The 26,649-nt window shown below is 36.3% G+C and overlaps 1 protein-coding gene across 3 annotated transcripts in view; it reads left to right on the plus strand.

Annotated features, from left to right (window-relative positions):
- Rrp42 (exosome complex component Rrp42) overlaps window positions 1–26,649 on the plus strand; it is a 102,215-nt gene that overhangs the window by 67,341 nt on the left and 8,225 nt on the right. The window contains exons 1-4 of one of the 3 annotated variants that reach the window (XM_081756389.1): window positions 12,695–12,961; window positions 16,961–17,157; window positions 20,707–20,872; window positions 25,914–26,108. In XM_081756389.1, coding sequence (XP_081612515.1) covers window positions 12,905–12,961; window positions 16,961–17,157; window positions 20,707–20,872; window positions 25,914–26,108 — 615 coding nt within the window. In that variant the 5' untranslated portion in view covers window positions 12,695–12,904. Of the gene's footprint in view, window positions 1–12,694; window positions 12,962–16,960; window positions 17,158–20,706; window positions 20,873–25,913; window positions 26,109–26,649 lie in introns of those variants that run through there. The other 2 variants (XM_081756407.1, XM_081756398.1) reach the window with 2 other exon arrangements.

The raw sequence follows: 26,649 nt of genomic DNA on the forward strand, positions 1-26,649 counted from the left end.
TGGTCTACCGTATTTTTGCAGTTAAAAATAAATTGAAAAAACACGGATAGAGGAAACGACTGGTTGTAAGATAATACTACTTATACATTCATAATTTGACATAATTTATTTCAAGACTATGGAAACGAGAGCGAGACTTGGCCTTCAATCACCAAGGTAGTAATATCTGTTGATTGAGACGAGACGAGACTGATTTATTTCAAGACTATGGAAACGAGAGCGAGACTTGGCCTTCAATCACAAAGGTAGTAATATCTGTTGATGGAGACGAGACTGATTTATTTCAAGACTATGGAAACTAGAGCGAGACTTGGCCTTCAATCACCAAGGTAGTAATATCTGTTGATTGAGACGAGACTGATTTATTTCAAGACTATGGAAACGAGAGCGAGAGTTGGCCTTCAATCACCAAGGTAGTAATATCTGTTGATTGAGACGAGACGAGACTGATTTATTTCAAGACTATGGAAACGAGAGCGAGACTTGGCCTTCAATCACCAAGGTAGTAATATCTGTTGATTGAGACGAGACTGATTTATTTCAAGACTATGGAAACGAGAGCGAGACCTGGCCTTCAATCACCAAGGTAGTAATATCTGTTGATTGAGACGAGACTGATTTATTTCAAGATTATGGAAACGAGAGCGAGACTTGGCCTTCAATCACCAAGGTAGTAATATCTGTTGATTGAGACGAGACGACGATTTTTGACTCGACTCTATACGAAAACAAGATTAAGACAGCTATTTGTTAATGGATACAAGATCGAAACTTTATGAATCTCGTCTCGTCTCAATACCGTCCCTAGTGTCAACAATGCAATGAACACTTCGATGATCAATTACGTCAACTTGTGGATGATTAACTATGAAACTACAATAATGAAGTCACCTCGATTCAATCGAGAACTATGTTCAAAATATCAATTCGAAAGGTTCAGGTATTGTGCTGCGAAAAACCAACATAAAATGTCAGTTTCATTTTCGACTTGTAGAGCGGTCTTGTAGAATAGCTATGTCTGTCGCCAGGAATAAGAGCAAAAACGGTAATGATATAGCGAAAAGCAGTTTTCTGAAATCGATTCAGCCTCTCAAGAATATGTTCCATCTCCTTCATTAACCATTTAGTTAAACCGGAAGTAGTAGAGAGCAACCATTTCCGGTTTGGTAATAGATAGCTAGAAGGTGTTGTCGGGTCTAGTACAAAGAGGACTCGAAGAGCTACGAAGAAGACCGGCTACCCCTCTCTAGGTCCTCCCTCCAAGAAGATGACTATAAAGGAGAACCACAGAATTGATCGCATTCCCGGGACCACTATAGGCTACGGAGACTTCCTCTAATACCTACTCCTGGGGCTGACATGAACTATGGAATATAGAATAATCTTTTGAAATCATCTACCGAGGCTGTTATGTGCGACGGAGATATCCTTTAATACCAAACTTCCGCAGCTGTCATGAGCTATCCATGGATACAACCTATCTACGGTTTAACCGATCCCATCTGAAGCTGCTGTAGGCTAAGACAAATATCCTTCTCTCGAGGTCATAGCGTGAGCCGAGGGTTTCTATTTTTTCCATACTGGAAACAACCAAATAAACATGAAGAAAGAGTTACAAAAACTTTGTAAAAACTTTTATAGAAAGATGAAGGGTTCACTTTCCGAGTACGTTATTTTTGACTCAACCAATCACACTATTGCAATGTGCATTTAGCACCTCAAGAATAGGTTTTATCTCGAACTTTACTCTTCTATGGCAAGAGGAAGTTGAAAAAAAACTGGTTTAACTTCAGGTTTCAATATTGATTCCTACATAATAATAATTGCAAGAGATAGCGAAAACTGTTTTCAATATGGATTCAGAGTCTCAAGAACAGGTTCCCATTCTGATCTTATACCTTCAATACAAATAGAAATTATAGGGCAGATTTACTGTACGGATCCACATATTTATAAAATTTACAGAAAATATTTGTAATAATATTTTAATATACCAATGTGAAAATAATCGTAATATGTTATGTTCTTACCCGGAAATATTTATCTATATTAATGAAGGTCTAACTTACTAAACGTATTCGCCCTTAAGGTATCCCTTAACCACAACATACTAACAAACGAAGGGTCCAAATGGATGAATCAAGTTGCGGGATGAGACATAATGCGCCTGATAGAGGACGTGGAAATATGTACAGTATATGTGCAAAGTTATAGCGGCTGAGCGTAATAAGAAACAGAGGGGAAGGGGTAAAAGTTATTGGGGAAGGGCTATGCTATGTTCTAGAAATGCATCAAGTAAACTGTTGAATCGTTAAATAGTGAAAGATAGACAATGCAAACGGTGGTAGTTTCACATATTGGCAAAAGAAGAATGGTCAGAATAGATCACGAACCTCCGCTATCATTTTGAAATTTGTGATACTTTTTGAAATAAAAAGATAGTCATGCGTTAAGACTGTATTTTAATCAAGAACCCAATCCTGCTGTCCATTTTGTCATATCACTAACTGTTGATAACTTATGGCCTGTTTTATCCCTTTGGATACCATCACAACACATGGTCGAAGTGACCACCCTGTCCAACAATGGTGTGTGCCACATGCCCTTTCCACTCCTCATGTACAGCTAGAAGTATCTTTGTACGCTCAGAAGCACATGCATCCTCAATTCGCTGCACGAGATGTTGTAAATTCCGGATGTTGATGGAGTACACTATGGACTGAAGGTGGTCCTACAGGTAGATGTCGAGATCCGGAGACCATGATGGCCACACCACCGGTTCCCGACGCTCTTTCTACCTCCCAGGGAACTGTTGGTCCATGTACTCCACGCACGCCAAGTCCGTAATGGGGAGAGGCTCCGTTCTGCTGGAAGAACATTGGATATGAAGGACGCTGTAACAGCCAAGGTGGGTAATGTTGCCATTACCGTCCCTTCCCAGAAAAACTAAATCTTTGAAAATCAGGAAAGAAAGTTTTAAGTTCCCTTCCCTCTACTCAAAAAAGTAGCCCCTCCGAGAAGAGTTTCCCGGGCCAGGTATGTGGTTTACAACGCCGCTTAACGCACGTAAAAATGTAAGCTACTGAAAGAGAATGGTATGCTAAAGTTCAACAAATAATAATAAGTCTTCAAAGGTTGCAGGAACATAACTCTACTTGATAAACAACACAAAAAGAATTCCGATAGCATTAACAAATTTTATTATTATTGTTAAAAAAAAATAAACGTAATGTTGAATCTAACAACGAATTTGTAAAGTTCGTAAAACTTTGTCCGATTTTGAAAAATATTTTCAACTACTAGTAGATTTAAACAATTTCGATTCATGCAAAAACCACAAGAAATTTATAATTACTGAAAAATTTATCAGGCACATGTTGCATGAAGTAAAAGTCCAAGATGGCTCCTGTCTTATCACAAGACATATTCAGCACAAACCATATTTGAAATACACACATTTATATTATAGAAATTCAATACCAATATTTGAACTGATGGTTCAATTAGGATGGTGTTTATCAATTTTCTATCTACATGTTTTTTTTATATATATATATACTCACGGAAAAACCCAGAATAACTTTAAATTCACAAAATAAAATATACTATACACAAAATTACATATGATGTAACACATACCTAGCGAAGAGAACAAGTGACGGGCCCAATCACTTAATTTCAAAGCTCCTTCATCGGTAGGATAAACAACCAATCAAATTTAAGTATAGCAATCACATGACATTGACAAAAGACTAACCATAATACCAGATCATTTAAATTAAGAAAACACCAACTCTCTATCGCAAAAATATACTGTAGTGGAATACAGGGAGGAAAAAGGAAGGTGAATAGGTTACCAAAATAATAATAATAATAATAATAATAATAATAATAATAATAATAATAATAATAATAATAATAATAATAATATAGAAGGAAACAGTATAGAAGGAAACAGCGCTGTTTCAAATCTTAAATTAAATCCCTTTTTCACTCATTTTACTCTATAATACCAATGTAAAGATCACTACGGCACAACATCCCCCTCCAAAAAAAAAATTCTTCAGAATATTTTTCATTTTAAACCAAAACACATATATACAATACAATATAGTAATGAGCATGAGATGAAATGATGATGAAAAGGGTTAGTAGCGAATGAATGATGATGAACATGAACAATAAATATACAATTCAAGAAACAACAATTTACCTTACATGGTTCCACCACACACATTTCTGGGCTCTCTGTAGAGCTTAGCTAAAGTAGTATGCGTCACAACTATTTTACTATCATTTGTTTTGCATTTTAATGTATTTGCCGTAGGTTTAGCAATCACAGTAACAGGACCCCACCAATTAAAGGCTAATGATTTTGTAACCTTATCCTGTAGGGATGACTTTTGCTGTGATTTGATCAAAACACGATCACCGACAGCAAAGGTGACAGGAACAGTACGCTTATTATATATCCTTCGTCTCTCTTCCCAAGCTTTGTGCATGTTTTCTAAAGCTTGCTCCCATATAGTGGCATTATTAGGGCCATCAATATCTTCAGAGGAAATTTTCCACTTAACCATCATGGTATCAATAGGATCTCTCCCAAGAAACAATCTAAATGGAGAAAATTTCAACTCTGAATGTTCAGCAGTATTTAGAGAAAACTGCAGTTGGTTTATAAAAAATGCCCATTTCTCCTGTTTTCCATTCAAATAGGATTTCAGGCTAGTTTTTACTAATCTCACGTATTTCTCAACTGCATTTCCACCAGGAAAGTAAGGAGAGCTCCTAATATGTTTTATTCCATTTCCAAAAAGGAAATTCTTGAATTCTACGGAAGAAAAACACGGACCCCTATCGCTCGTAAGAGAACGGCAAAATCCGAAACGACAAAAAATATCATTCAGGGCTTTGATAACAAGCTTGCTCGTTGCATTACGTAAAGGAACTAAATGAAGGAATCGAGACGCATTATCGAGACAAAGTAGAATGTATCGGTATCCATAACTACACGGGAGAGGCCCAGCCAAGTCTACGTAGTTATGGCCATTCACCTCAGAACAATATTCTGAGATCAACTGCCCTTGAGGTAGATAATTTCGAGCCTTCGAGAGTTGGCACTCATGGCACCCCCTCACATACTCTCGAACTTCCTCGTACATGTTCTTCCAAGTGAAATACTTAGAAATTTTCTTGTAACTCTTCAAAATCCCAAGGTGAGCCCCATTGGGTAACATCGAATGATAATAACTTAATAACATAGGGACAAGTAAACGGGGAACCAAAACCTTATAAGGTGAATATTTCGCCTTAGTATTTTGATACAAGATATCCTTCACAATCTTATAATCTTGGTATTCCCCACCATGTTCAACCACCTCCCGATAGATATCTTTAGTATCAGCTTCTGTTCGTTGATGTTGTACAATATCGGTATGTGACAGAGGTAAACTCCATAGACTAAACATACAATTCTCCGCGGAATTAATGGAACAAGGATCAACCTCTACATCCGTGGGATTAATTTCATAAATCCGCGTCAAAAAATCCACTTGAAAATTCTTCGCACTCGAAATGTGCACAATTTTGAATTTAAATTCAAATAAATTCTGTACTATATTACCATAACGACCTAAATTCTTCGGATTACGTAACATGTGTACGAGAGCATTATTATCTGTAAATATAGTAAATTCGTTACTCAAGAATGAACGAAACCGCATCACCGCATTATATATGGCAAGTAATTCCAATTGATATATTGTTCTATTAAAATCAGCGGGTTTTAAAGTCTTACTGAAAAACCAAACTGGTTTCAACAAGCCCTCGTCCGTTTTCTGAGACAAAATTGCGGCTTGAGATCTCAACGTAGAATCTACATGCAAATAAAATCTTTTATTTAAATTGGGGATGGACAAAATAATCTGTTCTTCAAAGGCTCGTTTTATTTGCTCCAAACAAGAGTCCTCTCTGGGACCCCAAACAAATTTCTCCCGTGGAGAACGCATTTTCGATAAGGGTTCGATAAGGCCCGCGAAGTCATTACAAAAACGAGAATAGAAGTTTAAAAAGCTCAAAATCTTCACAAGGCCACGTCGGTTTTGAGGGGGTTTAATATCCCTAATTGCTTGTAGCCTTTCGGGTAACATCTTAATCTCACCGTCCTCGATCAAGAAGCCCAAAAATTCAATTTTTGTCCTCAATATCTTACATTTGTCGGGAGAGAGAGTGAGGCCTCCGTTCGAAAAACGAGAGAGAACTTGTTCAAGCATGGAATTGTGTTCCTCAATAGAACGTCCATATACGACAATGTCGTCAGCGTAGAATTCAACTCCCTTTCCCCTCAAGTCTCCTAATATATCATTAAGAGCCCTCATTAAAGCCTGTGTCCCAATGCAGATTCCCATCGGTACACGCCCGTATTCATATAATTTGTCTTGTACAGCGAAGGCGGTGAGCTGTCTACTCTCAGGGGACAGCTGGACCTGGAAGAAAGCTCGACGGGCATCGAATATTGACATAATTTTTGCATCAGAAAGCGAACTAATACACTCGTCGAGGTTCGGACACGGGACCCCATCTCCACAAATGATATTGTTCACCCGAGCGAAATTTACTACTAGCCTGGAAGATGAATCCCTATTCTTAACAAGAAAACAGGGAGATCTAAACTCAGAGAGTGAAGGACGAATAACATTATTTTCCAATAATTGTTCAATAATATGGGATAATTCCTTCTGCTGAGTTCTCGAAAAAGGGTACTGTCTCTCACGTATCACTTCATCTGATTTTCTTTGGATATGGTATACAAAATCACTAATGCAGCCTATACGATGAGTGATCACATTATCATATTTACTCAATAACCTATCTACATAAGCCCCTAAACTCTTGTCTTGTTCCAACAACTTTTTATCTATACCATCTATAATTTTCTTTCTCTCTTCTACAGTAATATCCCACTTACTCTCATCACCTGACTGTAACATACATAACAATGGATCGCCCCCTATTTCATTATCATAATTGACATTATTGACATCAAAATTCACACGTTTCCCACAGACGTTATCGTCATTTACTACATTACAAGTATCAGGTCGCGAAGAAGGCCCAGGCACGGGCTCATTTTCTAACATTGAAATATTATTTTTCTCAAAATTAGAGTCCGAAGTAACATTTGTTTTTCTTTTTAAATTTGATGAAGGCAAAGGAAACGTCCTGGAAGAAAAATTTTCGCTGCAAGAGTACCTGTAATCATGTAGTCCCACTGTGTCGCTCCTGGTCGGCTTAGAAGGCTTACGGCTCCTTATCTGCGGTGCCCTGGTCGCATCCAAATCTTCCCTACTAGGATGTTTACTTCCGTTGTCAAAATTTCTCTTACAAGTCCAGGGCCTACGGGAATGAGGCGAAGAATCTCCCAAGAAAAGTTTGGCGGCAGCTTCGCTCACACTCCCCTCCCTGGAAGGATAAAAACCAGCAACAGACTTCCTTTTGTTATAAGTAAGAGGGGAGGGGGGAGAAGATTTTTCTAAGGGAACTTCTATTTTTGACTTGGTCCAATATAACGTGTTTTTACCAAAGTCAATACATAATCCCTCTCGACGAAAACAATCGAGTCCCAAAAGAATTGGATATTCAAGATTTTTCATCACATAAAACTTGCACTGAAACTTATATCCATCTATAACCAAGGGTAGCAACACTGAAGGACGTAACACTAATGCTTCTCTGTCAATAGTTTTTCCACGAAAACAGTCTTTATAATTAACACGGACTTCATCTAAGTTCTTGACTTTATTAAAAAGGTCCAAACTAATTAAATTAGCCGTGCACCCACAATCCAAGGCAGAGACGACTGAAAAATCCCCAACTTTAAGGTTCACCAAGGCAACGCCCCCACTATCTTCTACAGAGCACACTTTCTTTTCATTATTTTCAACAAACGACATAGATGAAGACGAATTTTTATTTAAACTACAGTTCCGTTTTAAATGCGGACCGCCACAAAGAAAGCACGCAACAGTTTTTTGTTTTTGTTTATTTGTAAAGTTTTTATTCACAACTGGCAACCCTACTTGAGAGCGCACCTTAAAATCAAATTGTTTAGAATAGAGTTCATGAAAGGCGTAATCGTTAACTAATCGGTGTAATTCACTCATAGTTTTAGGTTTCTGGTTATAAAATAACCTCCCTTTAATTCGAGGCAGAACGCCACTGGTAATGAAACTTATTAATCTCTCATCACCACAATTTAATTTAAGCAAGCGATCCACTGTGACTAAACGTTTAACAAAGTCTTTCAAGTTCTCTGCCTGGCCTTGGGGCTTATACATATATTCAACAACTATGGATTGTATAGCACATTCCGATAATAAATTATGAAAAATATAATCTCGCGTGAGCTCCCAGGTACGAAGCTGACTAGGCAATTCCAGTAATACATTTTTTAAAGGACCTGATACTTTTCCTCTTAAGGAATACAGTAATGCCGGGAAGGGAAAACGGTCTACATTATAAAACTCATCTATTTGTTTAACAAACTCATATAACACTATAGGGTTAGATCCATCACAACTTGGTAAATTATCAAAGAAAGATCGAAGTACCAAAGCTGCGGAATTCTGTTCTAGTTTTGAAAAACAAGCATTCGAAGAAGAAGTTAAGTTACATTGCTGACCTTGCACATTCTTATCAACTAGCGAGCCAGCAAAAGGTGAATGAACACTTGGTACAACAGGCACCGTGTTTGTATTACTCACAGGTACTACGTTAGCTACCTCCTGCTTATCAAGGTCAACAGACGACTGTGGGTCAGCTGTTTTATCTGCAAGGAATCTATAGAGTAGTAATTTTGCTTCTCCTTCTGATAACGTTTCTACGACCTGTCTTTGGTCAATTGGATTCATTGTAATAATTTCTTTTAAAAATATTGATTCGACCTTTCTTTGCTCTGCGTGTTCTACATTTTCATTTTCCTTAAAAAGTGGTATCTCATCCATAAAAAAGGAACTATCACCACCAAAAGCCATGATGAATATAAACAAGTAAGCAAAGATATTGACTAACATGTGCCAAGAATTGGGTTCAATCCCGCCTGCTTTATTTTACCAATGAAGACTATAACTGACTTTAAACTTCTAAAGCATACCATAAAAAAAAAATAAGACTTGTTCTCTTCTTTTGTAACAGCCAAGGTGGGTAATGTTGCCATTACCGTCCCTTCCCAGAAAAACTAAATCTTTGAAAATCAGGAAAGAAAGTTTTAAGTTCCCTTCCCTCTACTCAAAAAAGTAGCCCCTCCGAGAAGAGTTTCCCGGGCCAGGTATGTGGTTTACAACGCCGCTTAACGCACGTAAAAATGTAAGCTACTGAAAGAGAATGGTATGCTAAAGTTCAACAAATAATAATAAGTCTTCAAAGGTTGCAGGAACATAACTCTACTTGATAAACAACACAAAAAGAATTCCGATAGCATTAACAAATTTTATTATTATTGTTAAAAAAAAATAAACGTAATGTTGAATCTAACAACGAATTTGTAAAGTTCGTAAAACTTTGTCCGATTTTGAAAAATATTTTCAACTACTAGTAGATTTAAACAATTTCGATTCATGCAAAAACCACAAGAAATTTATAATTACTGAAAAATTTATCAGGCACATGTTGCATGAAGTAAAAGTCCAAGATGGCTCCTGTCTTATCACAAGACATATTCAGCATAAACCATATTTGAAATACACACATTTATATTATAGAAATTCAATACCAATATTTGAACTGATGGTTCAATTAGGATGGTGTTTATCAATTTTCTATCTACATGTTTTTTTTTATATATATATACTCACGGAAAAACCCAGAATAACTTTAAATTCACAAAATAAAATATACTATACACAAAATTACATATGATGTAACACATACCTAGCGAAGAGAACAAGTGACGGGCCCAATCACTTAATTTCAAAGCTCCTTCATCGGTAGGATAAACAACCAATCAAATTTAAGTATAGCAATCACATGACATTGACAAAAGACTAACCATAATACCAGATCATTTAAATTAAGAAAACACCAACTCTCTATCGCAAAAATATACTGTAGTGGAATACAGGGAGGAAAAAGGAAGGTGAATAGGTTACCAAAATAATAATAATAATAATAATAATAATAATAATAATAATAATAATAATAATAATAATAATAATAATAATAATAATAATATAGAAGGAAACAGTATAGAAGGAAACAGCGCTGTTTCAAATCTTAAATTAAATCCCTTTTTCACTCATTTTACTCTATAATACCAATGTAAAGATCACTACGGCACAACGCCACTGACTTTTTAATTCTTTCAAACACCTGTGTTCCTCCGACGATAGATCATCGGAGTTCCGAACTCAAGAACCAAAACTGTCACAATAATTGAAAGTTTCATATTTCAAACAAACCGATCTACCATAAAGCAACAGGGTAGACACTCGAAAAAGCCACCTCACCCAATATCTTATTTTCTGCTACAACTTCATTGCTGTATTCGACTGCAGTAGTCCACTTTTCATCCAGATATCACATGCTACGCTCGTTTCAAGTTGCTATTGCTTACGAAGGCGGACAAAATATAGGAAGTGGTGAAAAAAAATTAGTTAGATTTTATTGAGGTATGGTTTATATTAGTAAGTATATCAGCTCGCGTTTAACAAAATGTAGCTATATAAACTCCACAGTGTTTACGATTAAAAGCGCAAAAAACAAACAAAAAAACCGAAACCAGTTCTTCCAGACTGGAACAGTTCTCTTTGGCACTATATGAAGCAAATTGGAAGTAATGTCATAATCATAAATAATAATATAATAAATATACAACTTGGATATCAAACTTCTCTTTAGTATTCTTGCCTTGTAGATATGTTTAGCTTACATGTGTTTTTGTGATAATCCAAACTTTCAACATACTAGTATTAGTCTTCTGATTTTCTTAAATAACTATAAAGATGAACCTAAATTTTCCAAATAAATAGATATAAAGATCACTAAAGTTCATAATTACTTTTTAAGAACATACTGGCACTAATTGATATATCACATGACAACCTTTCCATTTCGAAAAATATCACAAATTTTAAAATGGCGGATTTCAAGATGGCGGCGGAGGTTCGTGATGTACTCTGCCCATTCTTCCTTTGCCAATATGTGAAACTACCACCATTTGCATTGTCTATCTTTCACTATTTTTACGATTCAACAGTTTATTTGATGTGTTTCTACAACATAGCATAGCCCTTCTCGCACCAACTCTTACCCCCTCACCCTCCGTTTCTTATGGCGCTCAGCTGCTATAATTTTGCACATACACATCTTCACATCCTCTATCAGGCGCACTATGCTTCATCGCGCAACTTGATTCATCCACTTGGACCCTTTGCTTTTAAGTGAAGTGAAATATCTGCAGTCAGTGTGCTAACTCATGACACGCAAGCATAGAAGTGTCCGAGACTTAATGGATCCAAATATTTGTGAAATTTACGCAAATAATGATTTAAGTTATTTTGGAACTCAAATGTGCAAACAATGAAAACATATCCCGCTTTATGCAGTGTCGTTTTGACGTATGATTAAATCATACTAAAGATATGACTACCGCAGGAAACATATGTTAGTCGGACTGTTTAGTATGGCGCTAATCACGCGTCAGAACGACTCTGCATAAGGCCTATAGGGCAGCGTTTCCCAACCGGTGTGCCGCGAATGGGCCGCTGGTGTGCCGCGAGGAAATCGAAACAAAATTATTAATTCTATAGCAACCACATTGCAAGGAATAGGAAAAAATGTATATTTTTTGTATTTCTATGAATTTCTACTATGAATTTCTACAATGGAAAAAATACTGTAATTATATTATTCTACATCTATTACTGTGTAGCAGACAGTATTTCGACTCGTACACATTTCCACGGTTAGCTGCAATGTTACGCTTCAATTGAAAGTCATACTAACACCGAGAAATGGAAGCACTTGTACGGTGTGCGTCAAATGAACGTTCGTAGAACACTCATTCGCACGTGAATGACAGAACAACACTTTGTTCAACAGCTGTGTTTTGACTTCCACGCATCGCAAGCTGTGTGATTGCAATAATATGAACCGGTTTATGTTAAAACAGCAAAGTTAAAAGTACAAGACATTTGTTTGTTCGTTCGTTATTTAGTGTTCTTCGTTTTTAGTGAAAGGTTGGATACAGTTTTCGAAAAAGAAAGTGTATTTTTAAAAATATGAGTCCTTTATTTCATTGCAATTATTTTCTATTTTAAAATTAGAATAAAAAATAAACATAATGAATTAGCAGGGGGGAAAACCAGTGATCTCTGGGAGTTCATCTCTGTGAGAAGGAGATCAGTAACCACAGAAAAAAATACAATGGTATTTTATATTTGCAAATAATAATATCTATGAATGTGCCGCGAGAATTCAAGTTACACCCGTAGTGTGCCGCAAGTTGAAAAAGGTTGGGAAACGCTCCTATAGGGTTTTGAAGTATGTTCAGCGTAATACTAAAGGCCTGATTACTGCAGGAAATGTGTTTTAGTCGAATTCTTTATTATGGTATTAATACTAATCACGTCAGGACGACTCTTCAGTAACTTCATTATAATTGGTCGCTGTTTTAGCAACAGTGACATATTAAATTTTTATCTGGCAGTACTAACCATGAAGCAAATGAAGTTTGGTGCGCGTAAGTTTGATGTAATTGGAAAACATTTGCTTAGAAACACATGAAAAGAAATCTAAGATAGAGTTGTAAAGTAATGCAATCGTATAAATTATACGCTAGACGTGCGCATAATTATTATTCTCATCGATTGAATAGTGAATAAAATTAACGTACTTTATAGAAGAAGTTATGGCTGAGATCTTGTTGAGTGAAGCAGAAAAAACCTTTATATTACATGGTGTTGAGGTAAAATATTTGTCCAAATAATTGTGGGTTAGATATAGAGAATATATTGTTAGGTACAGGCTAAATTTTAAAATAGTACATGTTGCAAAATTTACACGGAAAATTAAGTGCTATATGACTGTTAACATAAGAAGTGCATATGAAAATGAATTATATATTTTCCACCGGCGTACTATTTCTGTACATCGTACAAAAGTTATGGTCTATTAGCAGCGTTACTAGTGTGAAACCATTACAGATGCTATAGGGAGTCGTATCACTGTGGAAACCCACATTATTGTACTTTTAAATGCAACTTACAAATACTAACCCAACATGTTCTATTAACCTACATACTCTACGATTCATAACATTTGCCCGATAAGTAAGGTATCTAGTAACATGTAGATTTTAATGTTTCTACTATCCTCGATTACTCACATATCTTCTGTTGTTGACACTACTTCGCGGATCCACCATGCCCTCACCGTTATGTTGCATTCTTGTTTTTTAATGTCTGTCTAGCATAGGTTAGTTTGTGTTTTATACCGGCACTGTAGTTTTCATGTCATAGTTGGACGCTGTTGGTCAAATAGTATTTTTCAACAATTATTTCTGGTGCCCCCTTGAACGTCATCTATGCTAAGTGGGGTATTGGGTATTGTCGTGTCACAAAGCGCAAATGTTTTGGACAATAAAAGAAAATTCGTGAAAGAATTACATTTTTCAATAATGATTTCAAGTGGTGGTCTTAACCTGCAAGTATTCTTATTTTGAAACTGGTGAGCTGCTTATCTTTATAATATTGCATTAGTGAAGTAGGCATCGAAACAAGGAAGAGTTCACATTAACAGATAACTTAGAACTAATTACGGGTAAACTTTACAATACACGCTCCAACTGTGCATCGAAAAATAAGACCGCTTTTAAAGGGTGTACTAGAGTAGGATAGAGTAGAGTAAGTTAGGAATAACGAGGGTAGGGGTAGGAAGGGACGGGTTAGCTTAAGGTTACGGAAGTTTTGATCCATTTTCATGAAACTAATAAGGGTGTAATTTCTCTTTTCAGTGTGAGTATACTAGCTGGAGCGGGCATTGTAATGTCAACCCCTAAATACTGTAATTCATTTTTTTATTCTTTTTTAAAGAATTATTCCACGTCAAATCATCCAGCAAAATGTCTTTTTAACCCACCATCTCAGATTTTAATGAAGCTTCTGTCACTAGTAGTACAAGGCACATAACTGTGTGAAGTTTCGCCTCCTTAGACCTGATAGGTTTGGAGTTAGAGGCAATCAAAAATAGCACATGTACACAACTTCCGAGATACTGCTTTGAGACTGCACTCTAAATTGAACATGTTAGACTATAGTTCATGATGTTACAGACATAGCTGCGTGAAAATTATCTCAGAGAAGCACCAATGTTTGTAGATTTGGAAAAAGAAATATATCAAGGTAGTCAATCCTGACTTTGTTTAAAAAATAATAATAATGTTGTAACGCACACGCCATACTCCATCTAAGGGGTCAATTGGAGCCAAGCATCGAGTCGATACAGTCGTGAACATGAACGATATTTATTTGTGTCCGTCCCCAACATATGTGACAAATTTGAAAATTCTGACAACCGTGAGATGCAAAGTATGATAGTCTAACGTGAGTCTGCGTAGCGCATATATTCGATATTTAATCTCTCATTATACGGGACCACTCACAATTAGAACTAATTGAATTTACTAAAATTAATAACGTAACAAAAGTATATCGAGCTTAAATTATAGGAAAGTAAAATATGGACTACGTATTAGATTTAGCTAATATTCCAGCCTGGTGCTATGGTCTGTTAGTATTCTAAAATAGTACGTAAATGGCCAACCTATTAGATATGTTATTTGATGTAAACGTGGCAGTCGAATTTTTTGAGTTGGACTTATAAAATCTAATGGATTGTGACGAGCCAATGGAAAAATCGTACTCACTACCATCTCTGTTAGCTATGATAATGATGTTTCTTCCATTATAGTTTTGACAAGACTCTCTTAATTTTTCACACTTACCGCCTGTCGAACCCTCTTCCTATATCAAATTCCTGATGTTACTTTTCCGCCTCGCCTGCTGCAGAATTGTTTCCTTGTTTCTTTAGTTACAGTAAGTCAGTTTTATTCTACGATTCCACAATGTCTTACGTATCGAGCCTAGTTGAAAGAGTTGAGTTGAGTTGAGTTGATTTTAGTTTAGCGTCCCTTTCAGCAGCGAGGCTATATGAGACGTAGACCTACTGATTAACGTGGAATCCGAACCACATGAGCTCCCGCCGGGAATCGAACCCGGGTCTCCCACGCCCTAGTTGAAAGAATATCTTATGTGTGAGAAATTCATGTGTATGTCTTTTGAGCTTCCTTGCTATTCTAGACTTTATGTTACCGGCTTCCAACCCCAATGAGTAATCACAATTTATTTTCAAAATTAAAAGGCGAATATTTTACAAATTATCTTAAATAGACCAAATGAATAATTATTTTCCCGTGGCCAAATTTTTATTGTGTTACAATACAGAGTTACTATTTCTATTTGCTTCGGAAGTTGAAAGATTTTGTCCGGAGAGCAATTTTTCCCACTATTCAAAGACACTCGGGGGCTGCGATGGCTCAGTGATAGAGGGTTCACCTCTGGTGCTTGGGGTCCCGGGTTCGATCCCAGCCCCCGCCAAGTGAACTTTGTGGTGGACAAACACCGTGTGCGTCTTCGGGGTTCTCCCCTTTCTTCATTCCACCATTTTTATTCATTACTCATCATCACCGTCTCCTTTAGCCTAACCGGCATAATCGTGGGACGTAAAACTCAAAGATTTCATTTCATTTTCAAAGACACTCGATCGAAAAAGTGTAAAGGGTTTTCCAGGCCAGCCATCCTGCTTGATGTTTTCCTGGGTTTTACTAATTCACACCAGGCAAATGCCGGGATGATACCTAACATACAGGTCCCAGGCCGCTTCCTTCTTCCCCAATCCTTTCTTCCTTCCCTTTCCTCGAATAGTGTGATCCTCGAGGGACGTCATCCCTTGTACGTGACGAGCTAATATGACCATAGGTACCGAGAGCTAATTCCTAATTCCAAAGACGCTTTGATTATATTAAGAGCCTACCTTACTAAAAATAATACAAAATTTACCATTTTTTCTTTTGCTTGTTTATTCATCAGTGAAAGGAGATAATGAAATGCAAGTTACCACACTCATAGATAATGCTATTCTACAACAGAAAATATGAACCTGAAGAATATTCAGTTTTGCCATCCATAGAAATTACAGTGTTGCCAGAGAAACAATTTTCCTAAAATCTAAGTTAAGGCAGCAAGTAGAGGAACAAACTCAACTGTATTTAGTTACTTATAATATTGTTTTGGTTTCCTGTTAACTATTTTTTTTAAATAATAGTTGTATTTAGTTTGTAATAAACAAAATAGTTTTAACATACAGTTATTAAAACTAAATAATAATGTTAATTAAAAAGTAGTTCACAAGAAACCAAAACAACATGATACGTAATCAAATGCAGTTGAGTTCATTCCTCTACTCGCTGTCTTAACTTAGGTTTTAGGGAAATTGTTTTTCTGGCAACACTGTAATTTCTATGGATTGTAACACTGAACATTCTTCAGATTCATATTTTCTGTAGTAGAATAACATTACCTATGATTGTGGTAACTTGCATTTCATTATCTCCTTTCACTGATGAATAATCAAGCAAAAGAAAATGGTAAATTTCGTATTATTTTTAGTAAGGCAGGCTCTTAACGGCAGTTCCTGTACCATCAGTCTTTTGCACATACCTTTGTCGTTTGTGGTTCACGCCAAAACGGTTCTTTCTAAATAACCCTCATATTTTGATTTTATCATTAATAATTCAACAAGGTTGACTAACGTGATCAAATAACGAGAACTGTTCTAATTGTTATTCGTAACTAATATAGATATTTATGATACATGTTTTTTTCTCTCTCTTTTTAAATTTTTTTAGGACAACTTCCGGTCTGATGGTCGAACACGTTATGAATATCGACCAATGGAACTAGAAACGGATGTGGTGACTCATGCTAGTGGATCAGCTCGCTTACGGCTTGCAAATACTGATATTTTAGTTGGCGTTAAAACAGAAATAGACACACCATATCCAGAGCGACCAGGAGAAGGAAAAATAGAGTTTTTTGTAGACTGGTAAGAATTGATCGTAGTTACTTAACAAAATTACAAAAAAATATATCTTTATACGTATAAAAATGGGATGTATTGTGTACGTTCCACCATAACTCCAGAAGGCCTGGAGCAATTTTACTAAACTTGGTACACACGTTACTTACAGTCTAGCAAAGAGCACTGTCGGGGTAAGACCCCCCAGCATACCAAGGAGGAAGAGACACAAAAATGATCAATTGAAAATAACCGATATTAGTGTCTATTCCATAGTTTTCTGAGTCCCTAAGATGAACAGTGATACTTCCAATGCCGTTTAAGTCAAAATTCAGCCCCCATTAATACTCGTGAGGGAGGAAGGGATGGTGTAGTAAAAATAATTGAAAATGATCTCTATTAGTGTCAAGTCCGTAGTTTTAAGGTCCCTAAGTTGATTGGTGACAGTTTTGGTGCCCTTTAAGTCCAAGGTCATCTCCCACTTGGGGTAAAAACCCGTAACACTCATAGAGAGAAGGGAGTAATATATATATATATATATAAAATTATAAGAAATGACCGACATTAGTGTCGAATCCATAGCTTTTGGGGTCGCAGAGATAAATACTGACACTTCTGTTACCGTTTACATTCGATTTAAGCCCTCAGCACCCTGGTGTGTGTGTGTAGGGGGGGGGGGGGTGATATGATGACATGTAAAAATAGCGGAAACGACCTATGTTAGTGTCGATATTAGTTTTCAGCGTCGCTAAGTTCAGTGAGAGCAAAACCCTCTGAACACTCCTAAGGAGAAGTGGGAGGGTAGACATAAAAACGATAAAAAACGACCGATGTTAGTGTTGAATTCATGGTTTTCGAGGTCGCTTATATAAAGAGTGATATTCCAGGTGCCATTTAAGTTCAGCCCCGTTAGTATCCGGGTAGGGAGGGGGGATTGTGACATGGAAAAATAATTGAAAATGACCGATATTAGTATCGAATCCATAGTTTTCGGAGTCGCTGAAATGAATAGTGACGCTCCCGCCTTTTAAGTCCAAGTTCATCGCCATTGCAGAGCGTGGGATGGGGGAGATGAAAAAAAAATGTCAAAAGTGGCTGAGATTTGTGTCAGGAAAACGTCTGACCTGTTTGAAATGACTTTCGAAAGATAGTACCTACTTCAAGCTGGGTTTTTTAATCATATCAACTTAATAAAAGATATATTCTGTAGGGGTAGATTGTTTTAATATTTATCAACAGATTAAAAATAAAGAAGATACTCTACCAAAAGTACAAAAATAAATATTCTAAGAAGGAAGGGAATCCAAATATTTCCCATAAACGTACTCGTCCCGTGCGGACAGAGGGTATTTCAGCTAGTAAATTTATAAAATTAGAGAGATTGTAACACTTTGAATAGCCCACTGATTCAATGCCAAAAGTAATAATGTTCATAATTATTCGTATATACAGAAACAGACTGATTTAAAAGTAGTAATTGTAATTGCAAAATGTATGCAAAACAGGTTTATTGTACATACATCAGAAGTGAGCAAGAATATAAAGGGAGCAACCAAATTTATAGAACCTAATAACAAGCATATTACGAGAAGCAATCTAGAAAGCCATATAAATCACAATGGACCCTGATACAGGGCTCATAGCGAGTCACTTTTTTTAACTAAAAGTTACTTTTTTTCAAGTTGGTCACTAAAAGTTACTTTTTTTTATAAATTTGTCACTAAAAGTTACTTTTTTAGGAGGTGTAAGGGTACTCGTACCTCCACAAAAGAAAGCGCTGGACATAAGTGTGAATCTTTTTTTTTTTTTTTTTAATTTAGATTTTGTAACGTAAGTCAGTTGAACAGCTGCTATATAAACAAACTCAAAAGACATACCGTGCTCTTCTGTATCCTGTTGTAGATTGATTCAAAAATTATAATAAGCGTTTAATTTTCACTGTCAGCATTATCAATAAGAAAATAAAGCATTTAATGGAGGTAGAATGTATTGTTAATTGCAAAAGTAAGAGCTAGAAGATATTTATTTATATATACCAGGTGTATAAGCTTAAATCCGCTGTTTTGTAGTCAGAAAAACACATTTTGTTCATAGAAAGCAAAAAGAAATTTATTTAAAATACTTGCCCTCGCTAGCTACACATTTTTCCCACCTGTCGGGCAATTTGTGGATACCCCGCCCAAAAAAAAAAAAAAATCCTTCTCTTGCGAGGCAAACCACTCATCAAGCCCTTTGCGGTCGTCTGCATACGAATCAAAGTGCTGCTTAGCGAGGGCGTCGCCCATCGACGCAAACAGATAGTAGTCGGAAGGGGCTAGGTCTAATGAATAAGCGGGATGGAGTAGTCCTTCCCTGTTGAGTGTCTTCAAGTAGTTTTGGGCCACTGTTGATATGTGCGATGAGGCGTCGTGGTGGAGGAAAATCAGCTTGTCATGTCTTTGTTGATACTCCGCCTTTTTTCACACAGAGCAGGGTGCAATTTAATCAGTTGTTGGTGATAGCGGTGGACATTGACAGTTTCACCAGGTTCAACAGCTCAGATCCCAACAAACACACAGCATCGTCTTCCGTCGGAAGCGATTTGGTTTCGAGGAAGATGTTAAAGGTTGACCGAGATCACGCCAGATTTGTTGCGTTTAGGATTCCCGAAATATATCCACTTTTCATCGCCCGTCATAATCCGATGCAGGAACGACTGTCTTTTTTGTCTGGCGAGCAAGATTTCGCATGTGTTTTGGTCTCTCTCCAGCTGCCGATCAGTCAATTCATTCTGCACCCATTTCCCAATCTTTGAAACCTTTCCCATGGCACGTAGACGCATGAAAATGGCTGCTTGAGTAACACCCAATTGCTCGGCAAGCATTTTTTGCGATTGGTTATTGTTCTCGTTCAAAAGAGCCTACAATTGATGGTCCTCAAACTTTTGGGGCAGATTTTCACGCTTCTTGTCGCTCAGGTCAAACTTGCCGTCTTTGAACTGACGAAACCAATCTCGGCACGTTGTTTCCGATACAGCACTGTCACCATAGGCCTCCATAAGCATTCGATGGGTTTCGGCCGCCGATTTCTTAAAATAGAAGCAAAAAAGCAGAGCTTGCCGCCAGTGGCGGATATAGAAGCTGAAACAAGGTGGGAGGGCAGTCGGACTTCAGACTATGATACGTATATCATGAGTTTACTACAAACTTTCAAGAATTTATAAATAATAGCTTCAATTATTTTTTCAATCAAGAAACTGGAAGGGGGGTGCTAGGCCCCCCTGGCCCCGGGCTAGATCCGCCATTGCTTGCTGCATATGCTCTTTGTCTGGCACAAAACTAGACATGCTTACCAACGGGACACTGTGTTGTTTGCACTTGCTGATGATGTGCACTGATTCGTGTTGCCAGATGTCCAACTCATACAAACAACAGGTATGGCGTGCCCATGATAGCTTCATACACGCACGAACGCCATGCATGACCATACAGCGGATTTAAGCTTATATACCTGGTATGTTTATACATTAATAAACACTAAAGAGAAGTTCATATTTTTGTTGCAATCTGTATCACTGATTTTTTCAATAATTTTTAGCTCAGCTAATGCCACTCCAGAATTTGAGGGCCGAGGCGGCGAAGAGCTTGGAACAGAAATCAGTGCAAGTCTAGGTAGAGCTTATCAAAGTCCATTGGCCTTTGACCTTCGACCTCTTTGCATTTTGCCTGGTCAACAGTGTTGGATTCTTTATATTGATATTCTGGTAAGCATAGTTTTCTCTAAGTCTGGTGTAAATTTAGTAGAAAAATGTCATCTAATTATAACTGTATTCATAAATAGTTGTTTTGATGTTCTTTTCGGTAAAGACTATGAGGCTCAGAGATGTTAAAGATGTCCGAAACTTCCATCCCTAGTACGAGATATCAATGCGTACAAGCACAAAATTAATAATGTTTAAGTACTACAGGGAACGAATTGTTCAATTGAGAGGAACTTTATGAATTTTTTTATACGGACAAAAATGGTGACTTGTATCTTGACAAAGGCAACGTGAGATGGGACACAATCTGGAACATCAAGTTTGATGTCTACGGGTTGAATGGTACAATACAGGTTTATTTTCACACAATTTTATTTCAGCACATAATTACAATCTCGGTACAACAGCTTACTATAAACTAAACCTGCAGCAACTTACTAAAAAAATTACCGTATTTAAATATTCGTTATTTTACAGAATGTACAGAAAAATCATTGTATTACGAATTATTTATTATTTTTTCTTAAATTTTAAATAAATAGTGGAATGTGTCAACAAATTGCACCATGTAAAAAATGAAAGAATGATCTATTAGTTTGTGGATACTGATGGCAAACTCAGAACACTAGAAAAATGTATTAGATGCATTACGTTACTCACAAATAGAAGATTTACACTGTTTGTAATCTCAGGGTGGCAACCATATACATCTGCACCATTCAGGGGTGATTCTATGAAAGTTCATTATTTAAGAGTGTAACTTTTGTTACTGATAATATTGAGGTATTTTATACATTTTTATTACTAGAAGAAATGTTATTATTTGATACTTTAATACCACAACGATTGATACCATATGATGTGATGACTTTGCAGTAGATGCTTTAAGAAAATGTCGCTGAGGAAGATGTAAGTTTTCATTATAATTACTAAATGTCAGACGTATAACGAGATTAGTCAAAGATATAATTTTACCTTGTTCTAAATCCTGTCTTTCATATATGGGAAAGTTTTACCTCAGACAAAATATCAGCAATAATGAAACATTAACCTAGAAAATTTTAACGTAAGATCATTTGATTAGTTTATTGTTCCCTTAGCGTCAACTGTAGTATTTTTATTAACATAAAACTGAGAATAAAAGATATGTATCTTACGTTACAATGTACTACAGGGTTGGCAAAAACCATGTTTTTTATTGAAAACAAAAAAAAAAAAAAAAAAACGTTTCTTTTATTTATTTATTTATTTATTTTTGGCTATTTCCACGCGTGACGCACTCTACAAGGGAACATGCTCGTATATTTTAAACCTTAACTATGGTAATGAATATAACGATTTTTAAATACAAACCACTAAATATGATTATAGAAAGGACATATTATAATTTCCACATATTGGTATTTTTGTATTTAATTATTAAAATACCCGGTTATATTTATACACTAAAACGTGACTCACACTACAGAAAGGGAAGTAAAATTTTACTCATATTTTGAATTTAGGAAATATTTCTCCGTATGACTTTACAAAATGTATTTTGTACATAAACATTTTCCAGAAGGAATGCAGTGTTCTCACAACCACCGTTTCATTCTCACTTCACTGTAGTAAACATATGACAATGGAATTTCTCTGTGACGCACACTACAGTTCACTTGTGACGCACACTACACTTCCTTCAATGACAACACTTAAATTTTCCTATTGTTTGGAATCTTATTGATAGTTTGAATTTGATATTCATCGTACCTCTTACAACTATAGAATGTATTTCCAAAACATGCTACTGAGGTAGCTCTGTTGGTACAGCGTTGGTTCGCAGTTGGGAGGTGTGGGTTCGATACCGCTGCCGACCATTCTGACGGGTTTTTCTTTTTTTCCCTCAGTCCTATGGAAAATGCCGGGATGGTACGTAGCAAATCCACTCTGGCCGACACTTTCCCAAATCCTTTCCTTAGTGTAAAATGGCCTCTGAGCCGTATCTGGTGTTCGTTAAATAAATAAACGCATTTTGGTGATTCAATAAGTATATTGTTTCTTTTATTTTTTCAAATGCCTATCGATACCTGCAGTAGTTTCGTTTCAATAATGTTTGTTAGAAACCAAAACGCACTTTAAAAAAAATAGGAAACTGAAGGGTATGTCGAAAGGTATTCGAGAAATGAAAGAGCAAACTCAAATATACTTATTGAGCGACCAAGAAAGGATTTAGCATGTTTTCATAAAATTTATTTGCATGATTATTGTGTTTTCCGGTACATTTTAGACCTAGTGGCTAGCACGCTTGATTTCGGATAGCGTGGTCCCGGGTTCGATTCCCGGTGGGGGTACAGTTGAAAGACCAATGTGGTTAGAATTCCACTATAATCAGTAGGTCCACGTCGTCTTCAGCCTAAAACTAAATCATCCCCATTTTGTCAGGATTTTAAAATAATTTGCCTGGTGACGCAGTATAAATGCATGCTATAAAAACGGGTAGTTTATTCTATAGTTTTTTCATCACTTCCTTTAATGTTCCTGACATTTTCTCTTTCGGCACTTTGCCAGTCTCATCAGTAGTCTATTGTTGATAGGTGATTTCCATATTCGTGTCCATTGGTTGAGTAGAGTTGAGAAGCGAAACGAACTTTGGTAATTCGCCACATTCTTGTCAAGTATGAAACATACAGATCTCAGATTCATCGTCGCACACTACGACACGAAATCAGATCATTTGTGCTGTTTGACAGAAATGAACATGAATTTAACAGTAATCTAACATTCTCGTGATTGATACACAGAAAGATTTGGTGGTGTTCGCGTTCAACAGACGTGTTTCGGCCGAAGTTCACAGAATTTACATCTTCCAATCTCTATATCAGGATTCTGTTTCTTGAACTGTTTCACCGAGTGTTAGGAACGAGTACCGTTTTTGAACTTTTTGTTTGCCGAATGAATCTCTGATGATTAAACAATCTCGAAGTCCCAGTGCCTGGTAAGATATTGCATCCCTTAAATAAAAGTAAATAGCTGCTTCTTCAGTTGCCGTTTTTGATGAACTTTGATCTAGTGTCTTGACTGGCTTTTTATTGTCGGGTGCAAACTGTTCAAACAATTGTTTAACAACAACCTTACGCTTATTCGAACTATGAGGTACGCTTCTTTTAACTTTAGCCATAGCTTTCCCATATGAACACCGAGATGAAAACACTTTGTTAGGTGAAGATGCACTGGTACTTGTTTACTTAACATAGCATCAATAGCTGTGCTTAATTTCTTCTTTTGACGATATCGTCTCATTTCTTTCTTCTTCTTCTTTCGCATATGCTCCTTCTCTTCAATTGTAAAATTTTTCTTTTTCCTTTCTTGTCTAATTCTCTGTTTTTGAGTCTCTTTTCTTCGAAATTCGGCATTATTTCCGGCTCTGCTTGACGTTGTGCAGCAGTTTTCACCATGCTTGAACGTGACACACACTACCCGTGACGCACACTACATACACTTCAGTAATTGTAAGTCTGTGTTTATTTGAGTTTCCAAATCAATATCACGGCAAATAGTTGCTCTATCTATCAAGAAGGAAAATTGAAAGTATTAAACCGTTACATGCAATAACTAACTTTCAGCAGGAAAAAATGTGTTTTTTTCGTGACGCACACTACAGCACAAGACCAGTTTTCTAATATGAAATACCACTTAAACAGCTGAAAGTAGACAACATTCGCATATGTAGTGATACACAATACGGTACTCTGCACTTAAAATTGTAAACACCTTTTTCTTCTCTTCTCAATAAAATGAATGATTGACAATTAAATGTCAGTTGATATGCCTTTCAGCTTGTCTCACAGAGCGGCCATATTGGATCAGCACTGTTGTCAGTTCAGCACTTTACAAAATGCAGCAAATTGTATAGCATTCATAATTTTAGATCTCAATCGAAGATATGGGTGACAGAAACAAGCGAAACACATAAGTTTAGAAAATACACTTTTGGTGTACATTCCCGTGGAATTAACCTTTTATTTTATTATTATTATTATTATTTTGTTTAAACCAGGTTTTTTGGTTTAAATAATTTGCTCTATGTATTTATATCACATACGGACAGAAATAAGTTTGTTTCGCCTTGGTGTTATCATGTAACAACCGGGTTATGATGGAAGGGGTCACGTATGCTTAAAGCGGAATCCAAACCGCTTCTCGGCTTACATCCGAGAGAAATTGTCCTCCATTTAAACTCGAAACCGGGACTAATTGGCCTCAAATGCGATACGTCTGCCGACTCACTCACGAAGGACTCCTGATAAAAATACGTTGTGCTGATCTTTACATACTTGTTAATATAATTCTCAAGAGTTACTTCAGAAGGACAAAAAGATAAACAGTTGCACAAGTGAAACCATTATATAGAATTATATATGGACAATTTCAAAATACTGCAAAGTATAGAAGAACAAATTTAGTCCAAATTAATTCACTACGACTTTTATTAGTCCAAGTTAAAGAAATACAACGACTTAATTTGGATTTCAGTTAAAAGAGTGAATAAAGATACGAATTATTTGAGTCCACTTTGGCTCCGACCCATTTATACAGAAATAGATGCCAACGATACTTCTGATTTCAATAAGTGCCTCTCATGGGGTTCGTATGACCTCCCCCCCCCCAAAAAAAAAGGTACGGTACTTCGATGTATTTTGTTAATAGTAAACATTATTAAAACGAAATAATATTTAGGATTTTCCTTTGATTGCAGTTGTATACCAATAATAATAAACTATTTAAAAAATCACAAAAGAAACATACTTTTATATATATATATGTATGTATAAAAGAAAAGTTGCTTTTGTAGTATAATCTCTTTGAGGAATTAAGGTCTTAATATAATTCGAATAATATACGGGAGTGAAACCTGAGAACCTACAAATGTATGTTTATCAAGATTTTACGAACACTTACACTTTTAAGAACATTTTTCGTTTTTTGGTTTAAACCTTTCTTTAAAAAAACAGCTTTACCAACCAACCCTAATGTACTAAGATCGATTTTATCTTTGTTTTAGATCCTGGAATGTGGAGGCAATCTCTTTGATGCTGTATCTATAGCTGTAAAAGCCGCTTTGCATAATACCCGAATTCCACGTATTCTCAATACCACAGTGGATGGTGGACAAGTGGATTTGCAATTGTCTGATGATCCCTACGACTGTTGTCGACTCGATGTCTCTGGTGCTCCCATCCTTGTTACATTAAGCAAGGTAATTTTATTTTTCTCCTTGTATCATATTATATATTAGTTTTAATATTTTGGTGATTTTTATTAATTTACTTATTTTAGCTGCTGAGCTGTGATCCAGAACACTGGAAGAAATAGAATAATTTCAATGTACACTAGATTTAGAAAGTATACTTTCATGCTGATTTTAGCTCTTTAACAAGCTGGCGAAGGAAAATATATCGTTTATTAAATCATTGTCTGCTATACCTTCTAGCTACCCGGTTCTGCTTGTTCTATTGCAGTCACTGTTCGTATGTTTGTATATTCAAGTGTAACATCTCTTTTCAGACCAAGGTCATACGGGGCGTGGACCTAAAGTTTAGAACGCAGATCTATTTTTACTGAATCGCACCGACAGGCCAAGGTCTTTTTTTTTTTTTTTTTTTTTTTTTTTTTTTACATTTTTTTAGTCAGAAGGGTAAATTATTTTTATATTTTCAATTGTTATTTGAGAAGCCGTAGGCCATGACTATAGATTACACCGAGAGGCCTTCTCTTCTGGAATTTGCATTCTACTTCTT

This window comes from Thermobia domestica, chromosome 1 (genome assembly GCF_964235325.1).
Source record: "Thermobia domestica chromosome 1, izTheDome1.hap1.1, whole genome shotgun sequence".
Taxonomy (NCBI): Eukaryota; Metazoa; Arthropoda; class Insecta; order Zygentoma; family Lepismatidae; genus Thermobia; species Thermobia domestica.